The sequence below is a fragment of the Pristiophorus japonicus genome, chromosome 5 (assembly GCF_044704955.1).
Source record: "Pristiophorus japonicus isolate sPriJap1 chromosome 5, sPriJap1.hap1, whole genome shotgun sequence".
Classification (NCBI taxonomy): Eukaryota; Metazoa; Chordata; class Chondrichthyes; family Pristiophoridae; genus Pristiophorus; species Pristiophorus japonicus.
Window position 1 is genome coordinate 280,192,080 of NC_091981.1, and position 20,993 is coordinate 280,213,072.

The window sequence follows — 20,993 nt, forward strand, 5'->3', positions numbered from 1 at the left end:
TTTCTCTACCACAGAAGGCTGTGGAGGCCAAGTCACTGAATATATTTAAGAGGAAGGGAGATAGATAGATTTCTAGACACAAAAGACATCAAGGGGTATGGGGGAAAAGCGGGAATATGGTGTTGAGATAGAGGATCAGCCATGATCATATTGAATGGCGGTGCAGACTCAAAGGGCCGAATGGCCTACTACTGCTCCCATTTTCTGTGTTTCTATGTTTCTATATTTACCCAGAGAGTGGTGAAAATGTGGAACTCGCTACCACAGGGAGTAGTTAGTACTCTTCCGATTTCCGGTTCCATAAGAGACTAGTTGAGTGAACCCACAGCCTTCTGACTCAGAGGCGAGTGCACTACCCTCTGAGCCACAGCTGAGCCAAAAGAGGAGGGAGAGGTGGTGAGGTGGAGAGGATCAGGTAGGGAATACCGGAGCTCAGGGCCTGCACAGCTGAAGGCACGGCTGCCGATGGTGGCTCACAGGAAGTGGGGGATGCACAAGATGGCGGAGTTAGAGGAGTACAGAGATTGCGGAGGATACGGGGCTGAAGGAGGCTACAGAGATAGGGACCGGCACGACAGAGATAGACAGTTTCTTAAGCGATAAAGGAATAAGGGGTTATGGGGAGTGGGCAGGGAAGTGGAGCTGAGTCCATGATCGGATCAGCCATGATATTAAATGGCGGAGCAGGCTCGAGGGGCCTTATGGCCTACTCCTGCTCCTATTTCTTATGTTCTTATGATATGAGGAGCAATTTCTTCACTCAGAGGGTTGTGAATCTTTGGCATTCTCTACCCCAGAGAGCTGTGGATGCTCAGTTGTTGAATATATTCAAGACAGAGGTCGATAAATTTGGGGGAATTAAGGGATATGGGGATAGTGCGGGAAGGTGGAGTTGAGGTGGAAGATCAGCCATGATCTTGTTGAATGGCGGAGCAGACTCGAGGGGCCGAATGGCCGACTCCTGCTCCTAGTTCTTACGTCCTTATGAGGCCCTGGGAGTGATTTGTCACACAAAGATGAGAATTTTAAAATCGAGGTGGTTGCTGGACCGGGAGCCAGGTCGTGAGCGTGGGGCTAATGGGTGAACATGACATAGTGCGAGTTAGGATACAGGCAGCAGAGTTTTGGATGACCTCGAGTTTATGGAGGATGGAAAATGGGAGGCCAGCCAGCAGAGCAATGGAATAGTCACGTCTGGAGGTAGCTAGAGCATGGATCAAGTTGCACAGCACAATTTCAACCCAAATGCCATTTCTCATTGTCTGTCAGTCAGAGGAGCCAATAGGATTAAAACCCACAATAAGATAAATTGTTCCGGAGAACTTTAGATTGCCTTATTTATCAGTGAAATTTATCGAATGAGCACTTTTAATAACTCCTTTATGGCTTCTTCCTCCCCCTTGTTCATTATTTGCTCGGTCCCTTCCCTTGAATCAATAACAGAGTAATTAAAATTCCACAGAAGCTCTGCTACACTGCAATCTTTAGCAAATAATGGTTTCCTGTGGATGTGCCTCTTTTATAAAACGTCAGCAAAGAACCAGAATCTTCTTTTTGCTACTTACAAAATGAGCAGGGGAATGCTGGGTAATTGCCTGCGAACCACTCTGATATCGAGCCAGAACATGTACCTAGTTGATTAAATCCTTATGTTAAACCTATTATCAACTCCGAGTGATTTGATTTTGACTGGGAGGGCTATGCTGGTGAAGGCCTTTGAGTGTTATTTTTATGCGGGGATTAGAAACATAGAAAATAGGTGCAGGAGTACGCCATTCGGCCCTTCGAGCCTGCACCGCCATTCAATGAGTTCATGGCTGATCATGCAACTTCACTACCCCATTCCTGCTTTCTCGCCATACCCCTTGATCCCCCTAGTAGTAAGGACTACATCTAACTCCTTTTTGAATATATTTAGTGAATTGGCCTCAACAACTTTCTGTGGTAGAGAATTCCACAGGTTCACCACTCTCTGGGTGAAGAAGTTTCTCCTCATCTCGGTCCTAACTGGCTTACCCCTTATCCTTAAACTGTGACCCTTGGTTCTGGACTTCCCCAACATTGGGAACATTCTTCCTGTGATCCCCTCATTCTTCTGAACTCCAGTGAATACAAGCCCAGTTGATCCAGTCTTTCTTAATATGTCAGTCCCGCCATCCCGAGAATCAGTCTGGTGAACCTTCGCTCCTCCACTCCCTCAATAGCAAGAACGTCCTTCCTCAAGTTAGGAGACCAAAACTGTACACAATACTCCAGGTGTGGCCTCACCAAGGCCTTGTACAACTGTAGCAACACCTCCCTGCCCCTGTACTCCAATCCCCTCGCTATGAAGGCCAACATGCCATTTGCTTTCTTAACCGCCTGCTGTACCTGCATGCCAACCTTCAATGACTGATGTACCATGACATCCAGGTCTCGTTGCACCTCCCCTTTTCCTAATCTGTCACCATTCAGATAATAGTCTGTCTCTCTGTTTTAATCCCCTCAGACATAAACTGACCAGAAAGCTCGAACTTGAATCTACAATCAGATGCTTACTACAGACACAAAAACATTTATCGGTCTCTCCCTCTCTTTCTTTCCTTCTTTTTTTCTCTCTCTCTGAGAGTAAGAAAAAAACAGGCGTTCCCATGGTACCCCTGGGCCTTCGCCTCTTCTGGGCCCCGAACCTCACGCCTCTCCTGGGCCCCGATCACATCTCGCTGCAATCTCTCGACGCTCCTGCTGTACCTGCCCACGCTCCAATCACTGACCTGGGTTATGGTAACGTCCAAACCAGTCACGCTTTTCACTGCTGTCGCCCTCCTGCACCGTCCCGCACTGTGCACTGAAGTGGGATGCTGTCACACTGTCCAGAGGCCGCTCGCCTTTTCATGAGGCGAGGGGAGGTGAGCCCATGTCAGTAGCAGCCATCAGGCAGTGCCTGGGAAGGGGTGGGCAGAGGGAGAGAGATGTTCCCGGATGGAGCAAGAAAATTAAAGGGAGATCTAATAGAGGTATTCAAAATTATGAGGAGTTTTGATAGAGCAAGCGGGGAGAAACTGTTTCCTCTGGCAAGTTGGTTGGTAACCAGAGGTCATAGTTTTAAAATAATTGACAGAAGAATTAGAGGGGACATGAGGAGAACATCTTTCACATGGAGTGTTGTTAAGATCTGGAATGCACGACCTCAAAGAGTTGTGGAAGCTGATCCCATCGGAAATTTCTAAAGGCAATTGGACATGTGCTTGAAGAGGATCAATCTGCAGGGTTATGGGGAGAAAGTTGGGGCATGGGACTAAATTAAATACCTCTTTCAAACAGCTGGCACGAAAGGCCAAATGGCCTCCTTCTGTGCTGTAATGATTCCATGATTCTTCAAACCACAACTGAGGCAAACTACAATTACCTAACTTATTCCTTCCCTCTTTCTGAAACAGCACTGTAACTTTTCCAGTCCTATGGCACAATCCTTGTCCAAAGATTTTAGGATATTATGATCTGCGCCTCCACTTTCTCTTCCCAACCTCCTTCAGTATTCTGGTATCAGTAGCAGCTTTTCAACGTTCAACCCCATTTACTGTATCCTTCTGAAGAATTAACATCAGCAGCATAATCGACATGCAGTTAATTGAATTTTCAAAATAATTGTTGTAGCAGCTGATCTATGTAAGTTTTTATTTTTCCAGATGTTTGAAAGGGCCATGCTTCTTATATTTTCATCTGGTGAAATACCTGAATGCTAAGTTCAGCAGTTGGAAGTATTGTGGTCATGGTTCTGTGCACGGGGAACACATCATCATCATAGTCAGTCCCTCGAAATCGAGGAAGACTTGTTCCAACTCTAAACCTGAGTTCTCAGGTGACTGAACAGTCCAATGCAGGAATTACAGTCTCTGTCACAGGTGGGACAGACAGTGGTTGAAGGAAAGGGTGGGTGGGGAGCCTGGTTTGCCGCACACTCCTTCCGCTGGCTCCACTTGGTTTCTGCATGCTCTCGGCGACGAGACTCGAGGTGCTCAGCGCCCTCCCGGATGCTCTTCCTCCACTTAGGGTGGTCTTTGGCCAGGGACTCCCAGGTGTCGGTGGGGATGTTGCATTTCATCAAGGAGGCTTTGAGGGTGCCCTTGAAATGTTTCCTCTGCCCACCTGGGGCTCGCTTGCCGTGCAGGAGTTTCGAGTAGAGCGCTTGCTTTGGGAGTCTCGTGTCGGGGAACACAAACGGCAATTGAAGGACAAGGGCAGCAGATGCATGGGAGCACCATCAATCACCTCCCAGTTCCCCTCCAAGTTACACACCATCCTGATTTAGAATCATAGGGGCTAATTTTCCGGCCTTCTGCGCTCCTTTTTTCACCCCGGAAGTGCGGCAATGGCAGGAGTGAGGTTTTCTGGGCGGGCGGTCAGACTCTAGCGCCCCGCGGGGGTGGTTTACGGAGCTAGTTTTACGGTGGCGTGGAGCAGCACCGCCCGGATGTGCTGCGCCCCTAGTTGTGACATCGGCACGCTTTGTGACTCCCGCCCAAACCGTACGCCCCGCAGCGCGCACCGCAGTGACCGCCTGGGAAATCGGGCGGGGAACCTATACCGACTGCAGAGACGTAAGTAATGCAGTCCTCGCGTAAGTGTGATGTTTATTTCTTTTAATTTTTTTTTTGCAATTTATGTTGTGGTGGCGTGTGCTCTGTATTGGGAATGTTTTCGTGTGCTTTTTTTTTTCTCCCCGGGCGTCTCTCGGAGCGCTCCCGGGCCGTCTCTTTAACTCGGGATTTTCCCATGCTAACTCCCTAAGAGAGATGTACAACGCCTCCCTTAGTGTTCCACCCCAGACTCAGGGCCCAGATGCCCAATTTTGCTGATGGAGGCGCAAACTGTTCCCAGGTGCAAACTTTACTGCCCCGCCGCCATTACCGCCCCGAAATCATCAAAGCCGAAAATCTAGCCCCTTGAACCTTAGAATGATACAGCCCATAGGAGGCCATTTGGCCCATCGTGCCTGTGTTGGTTCTTTGGTAGAGCTATCCATTTAGTTCCACTCCCCTGCCTTTTCCCCGCAGCCCTGCCAATTATTTCCCTGTAAGTATTTATCTCATTCTCTTTTAAACGTCACGATTGAATCTGTTTCCACCGCCCTTTCAGGCAGTGCGTCCCCAGATCATAACAAATTACCAAAGAATTCTCCTCATCTGACCACTGGTTCCTTTGCCAATTACCTTAAACCTGTGTCCTCTGGTTACCGACCCTCTGACACTAGCAACTGTTTCTCTTTATTTACTCTTATCCAACTCTTCATGATTTTGAACCCCTCTATTAAATCTCCCCTTAACCCTCTCTGCTCTAAGGAGAACAATCCCAGCTTCTCCAGTCTATCCACGTAACTGAAGTCCCAGCTTCCTGGTACCATTCTAGTAAATCTCCTCTGCACCCTCTCTAAGACGTTGAAATCCTTCCTAAAGTGCGGTGACTAGTGTTGAATACAATACTCCAGCTGGGGCCTAACCAGTGTTTTACAAAGGTTTAGCATTACATCCTTGCATTTCTACTCTATGCCTCTATTGATAAAGCCCAGGATCTCATATGCTTTTTTTTTAAATAGCCTTCTCAACTTGTTCTGCCATCTTCAAAGATTTGTGTACATACACCTCCAGGTCTCTCTCTTCCTGCAACCCCTTTAAAACTGTACCCTTTAGTTTGGATTGCTTCTCCTCATTCTTCCTACCAAAATGCATCAGCTCACACTTCTCTGCATTAAATTACATCTACATTTATTACATTTCCAAGTTCTGTGTCATCTGCAAACTTTGAAATGATATACTGTATACCCAAATCCAGGTCATTGATATATATCAAAAAGAGCAGTAGCTCTAATACCGTCCCCTGGGAGACACCCCAGATTATCCCTCCAGTCTGAAAAACAACCGTTCACCACTACTCTCTGCTTTCTGACCCTTTGCCAATTCCGTATCCACGCTGTCACTGCCCCTTTAATCCTATGGGCTTCAATTTTGTTAACAAGTCGATAATGAGGTATTTTATAAAAAGCCTTTTGAAAGTCCATATCGACAAAATCAACCGCACTACCTTCATGAACCGTCTCCAGTACTTAGAACATGAACATAAGAATATAAGAAATAGGAGCAGGAGTAGACCATTTGGCCCCTCGAGCCTGCTCCGCCATTTAATACGATCATGGCTGATCTGATCATGGACTCAGCTCCACTTCCCTGCCTGCTTCCCATAACCCTTTACTCCCTTATCGCTCAAAAATCTCTCTATCTCCACCTGAAATATATTCAATGACCCAGTCTCCACAGCTCTCTGGGGTAGAGAATTCCACAGATTTACAACCCTCTGAGAGAAGAAATTTCTCCTCCTCTCAGTTTTAAATGGTTGGCCCCTTATTCTAAGATTATGTCCCCTAGTTCTAGTTTCCCCTATGAGTGGAAATATCTTCTCTGCATCCACCTTGTAGAGCCCCCTCCTTATCTTATAAGTTTCAATAAGATCACTTCTCATCCTTCTGAACTTAAATGTGTATAGCTTCGCTGGAGATATATCACCAACGATGTCTCCGCAAGATCCTACAAATCCCCTGGGAAGAGAGACGCACCAACGTTAGCGTCCTCGTCCAGGCCAACATCCCCAGCATTGAAGCACTGACCATACTCGATCAACTTCGCTGGGCAGGCCACATAGTTCGCATGCCAGACACGAGACTCCCTAAGCAAATGCTCTGTGCGGAGCTCCTTCATGACAAATGAGCCAAAGGTGGGCAGCGGAAACGTTAAAAGGACACTTGCAAAGCCTCCCTGGTAAAGTACAACATCACCACTGACACCTGGGAGTCCCTGGCCGAAGACTGCCCTAGATGGAGAAAGTGCATCCGGAAGGGCGCTGAGCACCTCGAGTCTCAACGCCGAGAGCGTAAAGAGGTCAAGCACAGACAGCGGAAAGAGCGTGCGGCAAACCAGTCCCACTCACCCCTTCCCTCAACGGCTATCTGTCCCACCTGTGACAGAGTCTGTGGCTCTCGTATTGGACTGTTCAGCCACCAAAGAACTCACTTCAAGAGTAGAAGCAAGTCTTCCTCGATTCCGAGGGACTGCCTATGATGATGATGACGATGATGACTCAACCTATCTTCAAAAGTCAACCCCTTCATCTCCGGAATCAACCTAGTGAACCTTCTCTGAACAGCCTCCAATGCAAGTATATCCTTCCTTAGAATTTAATTTCAAAGAATTTAATTAAGTTAGTCAAACCTGTTTGCCTTTAACAAATCTGTGCTGGTATTATTAACCCATATTTAGCCAAGTGACAATTAATTTTGTCTCGGATTATTGTATCTATAGGTTTACCCGTCACCAAAGTCCGGCTGACCGAACTGCAGTTGCCGGGTTTATCTCTCTCCCCTTTTTTTGAACAGGGTGTAACATTTGCAATCCTCCAGCTCTCTGGGACCACTTCCACATCTAAGGAGGAATGGAAGATTGTGACCTGAGCCCCTGCAGTTTCCACCCTTACTTCCCTCAATAACCATCCGGACCGGGTAACATTCCTACTTTGAGCGCTGCTGACCTTTCAAGTGCTTCCTCTTTATCTATTTTTAACCTATTCAATTTCTCTACTACCTCCTCTTTCAATGTGGAGCATCCTCTTCTTCAGTGAAGGCAGATGCAAAGTACTTATTTAGTACCTCAGCCATGCCCTCTGCCTCCACAGGAAGATCTCCTTTCTGGTCCCTAAGCAGCCGTATACTTCCTTTGCCTACCCTTTCACTATTTATGTGTTTATAAAAGACTTCTGGGTTCCCTTTATTGTTACTCGCGAATCTATTCTCACACACTCTCTTTGCCTCTCTTAATTGCTGAGAGGTTGCTTCCCCTGGCTGGAGAGTCTAGAACCAGGGGTCACAGTCTCAGAATAAGGGGTCGGCCATTTAGGTCTGAGATGAGGAGGAATTTCTTCACTCAGAGGGTGGTGAATCTTTGGAATTCTCTGCCCCAGAGGGCCGTGGATGCTCAGTCCCTGAGTATATTCTATATTAGCGCTGGATTTTCGGCTTCTCCGTTTGCGGGGTGAAAACGGAGGCAGGGCGGGAAAATTACCGCCCAATCAACGTTACGGATTAATTGCGTAGCCTTCTGCATTCGGGGTCTGCGCCAGGGAATAGCGCAAAGGGAGGCACAAAAAACGGGATCCTCGGCAACTTTAGTGCGGGGACGGGAGCGCTCCGAGAGAGGCCTCGGGGGGGGGAAAAACACCACCCCCCCCTCCGCAGAAATTCAAACAAACATTCCAAAAACATTGCCAACACCCTTTCAACCCAAATCGCTACAAAAATATGAGTTAAAAACTGGAACTTACCTTTTTTTTCAGCTGATCCACTCCGCGCTGCCGGCAGGGCTGCAGCGCCATGTTTTCCCTGGTGTTATTGCGGGGCGCGTTTCGGGGCGTATGGGTCAGATGAGTCTCGAAGCTCACAGCGGTGTGGCAATGGGAGTCGTTACAACCCCGGCGCAGCTCTCCCTGGCGGTGCTTGCAAGCACCGCCGCAAAAACCGAGCCGAGGATCGCGACCGGGCGAGACACAGCTGAGCGGGCCCATTCTTCACTGCGGAGGGTCAAAACCCGGCAAAAACCCGGTCGCAAACCACCCGAAAATCCAGCTGAAGGCGGAGATAGATCGATTTTTGGAGTCTGGGGGAATCTCGGGATATGGGGATAGTGCGGGAAAGTGGAGTTGAGGTCGATGATCAGCCATGATCTCATTGAATGGCGGAGCAGGCTCAAGGGGCCGTACGGCCCACTCCTGCTCCTAATTCTTACATTCTTCTGTTCTTATTTCCTTTTTCAGTTCTCCTTGGAAATGTATTGGCCGTTCCTACATCGTCGCCGAGTAAAAATCCTGGAACTCGCTCCCCAACAGCACTGTGGGAGTACCTTCACCACATGGACTGCAGCGGTTCAAGAAGGCGGCTCGCAACCACCTTCTCGAGGGCAATCAGGGACGGGCAATAAATGCCGGCCTAGCCAGTGACGCCCACATCCCCAAAATAAATGTACATTTTTTTTTAAATAGGTCAAATATTGGAGACAAGGAGGCTGGAGTTCAGGCGGCCTTCTGAGAGATTTTCTCCACTTTAAACGGTTTTCCGTGTTGGACCAGAAGTCGGTCATGAAGGGGGTGGAAGTGGGGGCAGGATGGAGTCTCTGCCGCTGTCACGTCAGTGAGTGTCACCACGTCTCGCTCCTCATTTAAAGGGGAAGAATCAGCGATTCTGCAGGTCGACATTGGAACATTGGAACCGGTTCTGGGGGAGGTGGGACCAGTACAAACCGGACGGTCTGCACCTGGGCACAACCGGAACCAATGTCCGAGGGGGAGTGTTTGCGAGTGCTGTTGGGGAGGAGTTAAACTAACATGGCAGGAGGATGAGAACCTACGCAGGGAGACAGAGGGAAATAAAATGGAAGCAGAAGCAAAAGATAGAAAGGAGAATAATAAAAGTGGAGGGCAGAGAAACCCAAGGCAAAAAACAAAAAGGGCCACATTGCAGAAAAATTCTAAAGGGGCAAAGTGTATTAGAAAGACAAGCCTGAAGGCTCTGTGCCTCAATGCGAGGAGTATTTGGAATAAGGTGGACGAATTAACTGCGCAGACAGCAGTTAACGGATATGATGTAATTGGCATCACGGAGACGTGGCTCCAGGGTGACCAGGGTTGGGAGCTCAACATCCAGGGGTATTCAACATTTAGGAAGGATAGGCAGAGAGGAAAAGGAGGCGGGGTGGCGTTGCTGGTTAAAGAGGAAATTAATGCAATAGTAAGGAGGGACATTAGCCTGGATGATGTGGAATTGGTATGGGTGGAGCTACGGAATACCAAAGGGCAGAAAACGCTAGTGGGAGTTGTGTACAGACCACCAAACAGTAGTAGTGAGGCTGGGGACAGCATCAAACAAGAAATAAGGGATGTGTGCAATAAAGGTACAGCAGTTATCATGGGCGACTTTAATCTACATATTGATTGGGCTAACCAAACTGGTAGCAATAAAATGGAGGAGGATTTCCTGGAGTGTATTAGGGATGGTTTTCTAGACCAATATGTCGAGGAACCAACTAGAGAGCTGGCCATCTTAGACTGGGTGATGTGTAATGAGAAGGGACTAATTAGCAATCTTGTTGTGCGAGGCCCCTTGGGGAAGAGTGACCATAATATGATAGAATTCTTTATTAAGATGGAGAGTGACACAGTTAATTCGGAAACTAGGGTCCTGAACTTAAGGAAGGGTAACTTCGACAGTATGAGGCGCGAATTGGCTAGATTAGACTGGCAAAGGATACTTAAAGGGTTGACGGTGGATAGGCAATGGCAAACATTTAAAGATCACATGGATGAACTTCAGCAATTGTACATCCCTGTCTGGAGTAAAAATAAAATGGGGAAGGTGGCTCAACTGTGGCTAACAAGGGAAATTAAGGATAGTGTTAAATCCAAGGAAGAGGCATATAAATTAGCCAGAAAAAGTAGCAAGCCGCAGGACTGGGAGAAATTTAGAATTCAGCAGAGGAGGACAAAGGGTTTAATTAAGAGGGGGAAAATAGAGTACAAGAAGAAGCTTGCCGGGAACATAAAAACTGACTGCAAAAGCTTCTATGGATATGTGAAGAGAAAAAGATTAGTGAAGACAAACGTAGGTCCCTTGCAGTCGGATTTGGGTGAATTTATAATGGGGAACAAAGAAATGGCAGACCAATTGAACAAGTACTTTGGTTCTGTCTTCACAAAGGAAGACACAAATAACCCTCCGGATATACTAGGGGTCCGAAGGTCTAGTGAGAAGGAGGAACTGAAGGATATCCTTATTAGGTGGGAAATTGTGTTGGGCAAGTTGACGGGATTGCAGGCCAATAAATCCCCGGGGCCTGATAGTCTATATCCCAGAGTACTTAAGGAAGTGGCCATAGAAATAGTGCATGCATTGGTGATAATTTGCCAACAGTCTATCGACTCTGGATCAGTTCCTATGGACTGGAGGGTTGCTAATGTAACACCACTTTTTAAAAAAGGAGGGAGAGAGAAAACAGGTAATGACAGACCAGTTAGCCTGACATCAGTAGTGGGGAATCAATCATTAAGGATGAAATAGCAGCACATTTGGAAAGCAGTGATAGGATTGGTCCAAGTCAGCATGGATTTATGAAGGGGAAATCATGCTTGACAAATCTTCTGGAATTGTTTGAGGATGTAACTAGTAGAGTGGACAAGGGAGAACCAGTGGATGTGGTGTATTTGGACGTTCAAAAGGCTTCTGACAAGGTCCCACACAAGAGATTGGTGTGGAAAATCAAAGCACATGGTATTAGGGGTAATGTACTGATGTGGATAGAGAACTGGTTGGCAGATAGGAAGCAGAGAGTCGGGATTAACAGGTCCTTTTCAGAATGGCAGGCAGTGACTAGTGGAGTGTCGCAGGGCTCAGTGCTGGGACCCCAGCTCTTTACAAAATATATTAATGATTTAGATGATGGAATTGAGTGTAATATCTCCATGTTTGCAGATGACACTAAACTGGGTGGCGGTGTGAGCTGTGAGGAGGCCGTTAAGAGGCTGCAGGATGATTTGGACAGGTTAGGCGAGTGGGCAAATACATGGCAGATGCAGTATAATGTGAATAAATGTGAGGTTATCCATTTTGGAGGCAAAAACACGAAGGCAGAATATTATCTGAATGGCGGCAGATTAGGAAAAGGGGAGGTGCAGCGAGACCTGGGTGTCATGGTTCATCAATCATTGAAGGTTGGCATGCAGGTACAGCAGGCGGTGAAGAAGGCAAATGGTATGTTGGCCTTCATAGCAAGGGGATTTGCGTATAGGAGCAGGGAAGTCTTACTGCCGTTGTACAGGGCCTTGGTGAGGCCCCACCTGGAATATTGTGTTCAGTTTTGGTCTTCTAATCAGAGGAAGGACGTTCTTGCTATTGAGGGAGTGCAGCGAAGGTTCACCAGACTGATTCCCGGGATGGCAGGACTGACATATGAGGAGAGACTGGATCGACTGGGCCTGTATGCACTGGAGTTTAGAAGGATGAGAGGGGAGCTCATAGAAACATATCAAATTCTGACGGGACTGGACAGGTTAGATGCAGGAAGAATGTTCCCGATGTTGGGGAAGTCGAGAACCAGGGGATACAGTCTAAGGATAAGGGGTAAGCCATTTAGGACTGAGATGAGGAGGAACGTCTTCACTCAGAGAGTTGTTAACCTGTGGAATTCCCTGCCGCAGAGAGTTGTTGATGCCAGTTCATTGGATATATTCAAGAGGGAGTTAGATATGGCCCTTATGGCTAAAGGGATCAAGGGGTATGGAGAGAAAGCAGGGAAAGGAGTACTGAGGGAATTATCAGCCATGATCTTATTGAATAGTGGTGCAGACTCGAAGGGCCGAATGGCCTACTCCTGCACCTATTTTCCATGTTTCTATGCTACTATGTTTCTATGTTCAGCTACTGGGCCACCAGGAATAGTTCAGCTGGGCCAGTGGCCCAAGAGGGGGTGCCAGGCTGGCTGTTGGCGACCTGGCCGAACCCGGGGCAATAATTGGCCGGCCGATCGGGAGTTCGGCTCGCAAAAATAAAAACATGGCGGCCGCGGCAGTGGGCCCTCCCCTTTAAGGGCCGCACATAGACGGAACAAGGTGCCGTGACAGAAAAAGCTGTGGGGCGTCTCGTGGATTTTTTGCGGTAAATTTGGGGTGGAGTGGGATGGAGATACGGGAGATTGGCGATGCGTGCTTTGATGACGCGCTTGCGGCGGTCAACAGCAGCGGGGTGGAAGTGGGGACAGGCCGAAAAATCCCCGAGCTAAATTTGGGCCATTGGACTGCAACGCAGCGGCGACTCGAACCCACTACATGGCCGCCACAAAACGGTGGTAACGGACCTTATCCGGACCCTGAATTTCGGCCCCAAGATGTTTACATGTATTATTAGCCAGCATGGCATTTTGAAGGCTCAGACCATATGGGAAATGACACAGATGATTTTCAAATAAAATTATTCCTCTATTAAAATGCTGAAACAGCTTCAATGGCTCCGAGCACGTTCAAAGGCAAGCTCGTCTATTGATATGTTAGTTACCCATTTACAGCTGCTCAATGGCTTCTTCAATAAATATAATTGAAGAGGTGACAGAGACACATCCGTTATGTTATACAAATGCATCAGGTCTGTGCCTTCAGACCTCGGCAGGGTTCTGAGCAATAATCTCCATCGTGAATTAAAATGAGCTCTCGCTGGTTAGTATGGATCTCCAAACACTGAGGGCGGTATGAGCTGCTGGTAACTTTTGCATGAGCAGTGGTTTTAAGGTGGATCAGGCAGCTATATTAACCCCCCTCCCCCCGTAAGAGGAACAAAGGAGGCTGAGGGGAAACCTAATTGAGGTGTATAAAATTATGAGGGGCCTAGTTAGAATGGATAGAAAGGACTTATTTCCCTTAGCAGAGGGAACAACAACCAGGGGACATGGATTTAAAGTAATTGGTAGGAGGTGTAGAAGGGATTTGAGGGGTAATTATTTCACCCAGAGGATGGTGGGGTTTGGAAATCACTTGGATATGCACTTGAAGCTCATGCTTGAAAGCTACAATCTCTCAACATCCACAGTATTTTTGGAGAGACAGTTTCAGATTTCCATGACCCTTTGTGAATGTCTGATGTCACTCTTGAATGGCCTAGCTCTAAAATGTATGAATTTAGAATCATAGAAACATTACGACACAGGAGGCCATTTGGCCCATCGTGTCCACGCCGGTCGAAAAAGAGCTACCCAGCCTATTCCTACCTTCCAGCTCGTGGTCCGTAGCCCTGTAAGTCACAGTGCTACGGACCTAGAGCTGGAAAGTGGGATTAGGCTGGATAGCTCTTTGTCGGCTGGAGCGGATACGATGGGTCAAAATGGCCTCCTTCCATGCTGTAAATGTCTATGACTCTCTGATTTCATAAAGCGTTGCAGCATGATCAGAGTCAGTGGCTGGGACAGGCTGGGAACAGAAGGAACTCATTCAGTCCCTCGAGCCTGTTCCGCCATTAAATTAGATCCTGGCCATTTACCTGCCTATGCACCACATCCTTGATACCCTCACCGAACAAATCTCGATCAAACTCATGCTTGAAAGCTACAATCTCTCAACATCCACAGTATTTTTGGAGAGACAGTTTCAGATTTCCATGACCCTTTGTGAATGTCTGATGTCACTCTTGAATGGCCTAGCTCTAAAATGTATGAATTTAGAATCATAGAAACATTACGACACAGGAGGCCATTTGGCCCATCGTGTCCACGCCGGTCGAAAAAGAGCTACCCAGCCTAATCCTACCTTCCAGCTCGTGGTCCGTAGCCCTGTAAGTCACGGCTCTTTAAAAAACACCACCCGACGTCTCAAAGCGCTATACAGCCGATGAAGTAGGTGCACATCGAAGTACGTTTTCAATGTGATGAGGGTTTCTGCCTCTACAACCCTTTCAGGCAGCGAGTTCCAGACTCCCACCACTCTCCAGGTGAATTTTTTTCCTCTCATCTCCCCTCTAATCCTCGTACCAATTACTTTAAATCTATGCCCCTTGGTTATTGACCCCTCTGCTAAGGGAAATGGATCCTTCTTATTCACTCTATCTAGGCCCCCCATAATTGTATACACCTCAATTAAATCTCCTCTCAGCCTCCTCTGTTCCAAAGAGGTTCACCAGACTGATGCCTGGGATGACAGGGCTGACATATGAAGAAAGACTGGATCGACTAGGCTTATGCTCAATGGAATTTAGAAGAATGAGAGGGGTTCTCATAGAAACATATCAAATTCTGACGGGATTGGACAGGTTAGATGCAGGAAGAATGTTCCCGATGTTCGGGAAGTCCAGAACCAGTGGTCACAGTCTAACGATAAGGGGTAAGCCATTTAGGACCGAGATGAGGAGAAACTTCTTCACTCAGAGAGTTGTGAGCCTGTGGAATTCTCTACCACAGAAAGTTGTTGAGGCCAGTTCGTGAGATATATTCAAAAGGGAGTTAGATGTGGCCCTTACGGCTAGAGGGATCAAGGGGTATGGAGAGAAAGCAGGAATGGGGTACTGAAATGCATGAACAGCCATGATCATATTGAATGGTGGTGCAAGCTCGAAGGGCCAAATGGCCTACTCCTGCACCGATATTCTATGTTTTCAAAAGCAACCCCAGCCTATCCAATTTTTCCTCATAGCTAAAATTCTCCAGTCCTGGCAACAATATGTCACCTTGTTCTTGACTCATCCACCGGAGGGAATAGATTCACCTTAACTAACCTATCAAATCCATTTAACATTTTAAACACCTCGATCAAAGCATCCATCAATCTCCTAAACTCAAGAGAATGCAAGCTAGGTTGACGCAGCCTGCCCTCATACTTTAACCCTCTACGTCCCATCTATACTGGGGAATTGTTCTCCAATATTAATGCAATTTTCAGAATAGTTCTCCAGCATTAATATAACTTTGGGAACGACCTATTTACTTAAGTAGCAAGGAATGGAAAAATGGGAATAAATGGCGGAATACCACCCTGTTATAGAACCAGCCCCATTATCATTGACCCGCTCCGCAATATTACTGTCTACAATATTACAACAAAGTTGTGCATTTATATGGCACTTTTAATGTAGCAGTAAGTCCCAAGGCGTTTCGCAGGGATGTAATCAACTCTACCCCCCATCCCCCTAACACCCCTATTCACCCCCCCACCCCGGCTGGGCACTCACCGTTACTGCGATATGGTTCGATGGGTGCCAGCCAATGTTCCCTCTAATTTCTATTGGTGCACGCGGCCCCTTTAACTGGCTGGGCGGCCTACTCCATTTCTCGCGCATGCGCGGTTGCTTCAGTGTAAAAGCCGGCGAGCGGGACCTCCAGACTGCCTCGCTGCCACGTGGCTTGGCGGGAACATTGGTGCCAGCTGCCCTCCGTTGTTCACGTGTGAGCTGAGACAGCGGGGGCCATTTTAACTCTTGGCTGCAGTCTCTTACAGAAATGGAAATCGGACGAGGTGTATGATGGGCTACGAACTACTCCCTGTGGTAGCGAGTTCCACGTTCTGACCACTCTCTGGGTAAAGAAGTTTCTCCTGGATTCCCTGTCGGATTTATTAGTGACTATCTTATATTTGTGACTTCTAGTTTTGGAATCGCCCATATATTCTCTATGGCTACCCTGTCGGACCCTTTCATAATCTTGAAGGCCTCTATCAGATCATCCCTCAGTCTTTCAATAGAAAAGAACTCCCAGCTTCTTCAGTCCTTCTAACCCCTTGATAGTTCTAACCTCTCAATTCTGGAACCAGCCTTGTAAATCTTTTTTTGTTGTTGGTCTCCGTATCCTTTTTGCAATTTGGAGGCCAGAACTGTGCGTGGGTATATCAAGGGAAAAGCAAGCGCTCTACTCGGAACTCCTTCACGGCAAACGAGCCAAAGGTGGGCAGCGGAAACGTTACAAGGACACCCTCAAAGCCTCCCTGGTAAAGTGCGACATCCCCACCGACACCTGGGAGTCCCTGGCCAAAGACCGCCCTAAGTGGAGGAAGCGCATCCGGGAGGGCGCTGAGCACCTCGAGTCTCATCGCCGAGAGCATGCAGAAATCAAGCGCAGGCAGCGGAAGGAGCGTGCGGCAAACCTGTCCCACCCACTCTATCCCTCAACGACTGTCTGTCCCACCTGTGACAGGGACTGTGGTTCTCGTATTGGACTGTTCAGCCACCTAAGAACTCATTTTTAGAGTGGAAGCAAGTCTTGCTCGATCCCGAGGGACTGCCTATGATGATGATGCAGTGAGTAGCTTGTCTGACTCAGGTTCTGCAGCAGTTTGGGTCGTAATGCCGGGGATGGGTGGGGTGGGGGAGGGGGGCAATGTAATCACTCATGCCAATAGTCAAGCGGAAAGTAAAGGTCTGTACCAGTCTGAAGGAGCGCAACACAGAGAGACCATCCACTCTGGCTAGGCCCAGCTCGATCAGGCTCAGGCAGACGATGATGCTGTCAAATATGTTCCAGCCCTGCTGGAAGTAGTAGTACGGGTCCAAGGCGATGATTTTTAAGACCATCTCGGCTGTGAAAATAGCAGTGAAGACCTATGGAAAAGCAGGGAATTATGTCAGAGCAGCGACGGGCAATCACCCCCCAACCCCCTCAACCCCGCTCCCCCAGCTCCCCCACCCCCCTCCACCCTCCAGACCAACCCCACTCCCGCCTTCCCCGGCCCAACTCAATGCCAATTTTAGACACAAAACTGGAGACGTCACCCACACGCTGCCTGCTGAGGAATCGCCGCTCTCCAAACTTCCACTTGCTTGTTTGTAGAGTCGAAGGAGTCTCATGCAGTCTCACTGAGTTTTATTTCTGTTGACAACAATTATCTCCCCACACGAGAAAGAGGGAAAAAAATCGAAGCAGAACAGACAGGCTAAATATTTACTGCTCAAGCTGTGATCTCCCTGCCATTCAACAGTTTTACCATTGCAACACGAGATGAATTAACCCTTTTACCATCTCACTGATCCTGCCGGCTTTACACAGAGTTTACCGATGTGAACAGGAAAGGAACTCACCTTTAATTAGCACACACATACACATATAGACACACATGTATAGACACACACACACACACACACACATGTATAGACACACACACACACACGTATAGACACACACGCGCATGTATCGACACACACACACACATATAGACACACACACACGTATAAACACACACACACACACACACATATAGACACATACACACGTATAAACACACACACACACATACACACGTATAGACACACACACACATCAACACATACACATACACTCTCACACACACATAGACACACACACATATACACACACACATACATATAGACACACACAAGTCAACACACACACACACGTAGACACACACACACATGTATAGACACACACACATACACACACACACACACATATAGACACACACACACAGTCACACACACACGCACATGCGCAAGTGCACACACAGACGCGCGCGCACACACACACACACATAGACACAGACACACACACAGACACACACACACACACACATAGACATAGACACACACACATACACACACACAATCACATACAAGAAAGTTGAAAGTTGTTAGTTCAAGTCCCAATCCTGGGACTTGAGCACAAAATATAGGCTGACACTCCAGTGCAGTGCTGAGGGAGCGCTGCACTGTCGGAGATGCCGTCTTTCGGATGAAACCTTAAACCGAGGCCCTGTTTGCTCTCTTAGGTTGATGTAAAAGATCCCATGGCACTATTTCGAAGAAGAGCAGGGGAGTTGTCCCCGGTGTCCCGACTAATATTTACCCTCAATCAACAATACAAAAACAAATTATCTGGTCATTATCACATTGCTGTTTGTGGGAGCTTGCTGTGTGCAAACTGGCCGCCATGTTTCCCATATTACAACAGTGACTACACTCCAAAAGTACTTCATTGGCTGTAACGTGCCTTGGGTGATGAAAGACACTATACAAATACAAGTTCTTTATTTTCTTTATAGGAATATACTAGTACTGGGCAAACTAATGGGACTGAAGGCGGACAAGTCCCCTGGACCTGATGGCCTTCAGCTTAGGGTCTTAAAAGAAGTGACTGCAGAGATAGAGAATGCATTGGTTGTAATCTACCAAAATTCACTGAATTCTGGAGAGGTCCCAGCAGATTGGAAAACTGCAAATATAACGTCCCTATTTAAGAAGGAAGGGATACCAGTTAGCCTAGCATCTGTCATTGGGAAAATGCTGGAGTCCATCATTAAGGAAGTAGTAGCAGGACATTTAGAAAATCATAATACAGTCAAGCAGAGTCAGCATAGTTTTATGAAAGGGAAATCATGTTTGACAAATTTTCAGAGCTCTTTGACGATGTAATGAGAATAATGGGGAACCAGTAGATGTCATGTATTTGGATTTCCAGAAGGCATTCAATAAAAGGTTACTGCACAAGATAAAAGCTCACGGGGTTAGGGGTAATATATTAGCATAGATAGAGGATTGGCTAACTAACAGAAAACAGAGAGTCGGGATAAATGGGTCATTTTCAGGTTGGCAAACAGTAACTAGTGGGGTGCCGCAGGGATCAGTGCTGGGGCCTCAACTATTTACAATCTATATTAACGACTTGGATGAAGGGACCGAGTGTGATGTAGCCAGGTTTGCTGATGATACAAAGATGGGTGGGAAAGCAAGTTGTGAGGAGGACGCAAATAATCTGCAAAGGGATATAGACAGGCTAAGTGAGTGGGCAAAAATTTGGCAGATGGAGTATAATGTGGGAAAATGTGAGGTTACCCAATTTGGTAGGAAAAATAAAAAAGCAAATTATTGTTTAAATGGGGAGAGATTACAAAATGCTGAAGTACAGAGGGATCTGGGGTCCCTTGTACATGAAACACAAAAAGTTAGCATGCGGGTACAGCAAGTGATCAGGAAGGCAAATGGAATGTTAGCCTTTATTGCAAGGGGGATGGAGTATAAAAGCAGAGAAGTCCTGCTACAACTGTACAGGGCATTGATGAGACCACACCTGGAGTACTGCATTCAGTTTTCGTCTTTTTACTTAATGAGGGATATACTTGCATTGGAGGCAGTTCAGAGAAGGTTCACGCGGTTGATTCCTGAGATGAAGGGGTTGTCTTATGAAGAAAGGTTGAGCAGGTTGGGCCTATACTCATTGGAGTTCAGAAGAATGATAGGTGATCTTAGTGAAACATATAAGATTCTGAGGGGGTTTGACAGGGTAGATGCAGAGAGGATGTTTCCCCTCTCGAACTAGGGGGCATAGTTTCAGGATAAGGGGTCGCCCATATAAAATGGAAATGAGGAGGAATTTTTTCTCTCAGAGGGTCGTGAATTTTTGGAATTCTCTACCCCAGAGAGCTGTGGAGGCTGGGTCATTGAATATATTTGTGGAGATAGACAGATTTTTGAATGATAGGGGAGTAAAAGGTTATGGGGAGTGGACAGAGAAGTGGAGCTGAGTCCATGATCAGATCTGTTATATATGCAGACTATAGTTATACTCTCTGTGTAGTCTCTGTATAGTGGCATAAGATGGAGACTTGTTATCTGATGTACTATCAATAAGATTTACACTGTGTATATACTATTCTGGCACCACTAGAGGGTGCAACTGGTGGAGACCGGGTTTTCCCGCACCTGTGGCAGAGGCTGTCCACCAGAGGGCACTGAATTGGGAGACCTGAGGGGCACCTGCATAGGTGTGCAGGGCCCAGTATAAAAGTCTGCCCACCATGCTTGTGCCTCACTCTGGAGTTACAAATAAAGGACCAAGGTCACTACAGTTTGAGTACAACACATTGCCTCGTGGAGTCATTCATAATTTTAAGGGATTGGACAGGTTAGATGCAGGAAGAACGTTCCCAATGTTGGGAAAGTCCAGTACCAGGGGTCACAGTCTAAGGATAAGGGGTAAGCCATGTAGGACCGAGATGAGGAGAAACTTCTTCACTCAGAGAGTTGTGAGCAGGTGGAATTCTCTACCACAAAAAGTTGTTGAGGCCAGTTCGTTAGATATATTCAAAAGGGAGTTAGATGTGGCCCTTATGGCTAAAGGGATCAAGGGGTATGGAGAGAAAGCAGGAATGGGATACTGAAGTGCATGCTCAGCCATGATCATATTGAATGGTGGTGCAGGCTCGAAGGGCCGAATGGCCAAATCCTGCACCTATTTTCTATGTTTCTATTACAGACGTAACAACTGGCGATGAGAATACGGACTTTCACGTGATTATGGCTACCTTTGGTACACTAAAAGACTTCGCAGAGGGTTGGGATGCCTTCTTGGAAAGGCTCGAACAATATTTTGTGGCAAATGACCTGGCAGGGGAGACGGACACATTGGCGGAGAAGCGCAAGGCCATACTGCTGACTAGTTGTGGTC

The 20,993-nt window shown here is 47.2% G+C and overlaps 1 protein-coding gene across 5 annotated transcripts in view; it reads right to left on the reverse strand.

The window, feature by feature from the left end:
• Window positions 1-20,993, reverse strand: part of scn5lab (sodium channel, voltage gated, type V-like, alpha b) — a 473,466-nt gene that overhangs the window by 216,639 nt on the left and 235,834 nt on the right. For all 5 annotated transcript variants that reach the window (XM_070881666.1, XM_070881669.1, XM_070881665.1 and 2 more), the window contains one exon: window positions 16,964-17,137. In XM_070881666.1, the coding sequence (XP_070737767.1) occupies window positions 16,964-17,137 (174 nt within the window). The remainder of the gene's footprint in view (window positions 1-16,963; window positions 17,138-20,993) is intronic.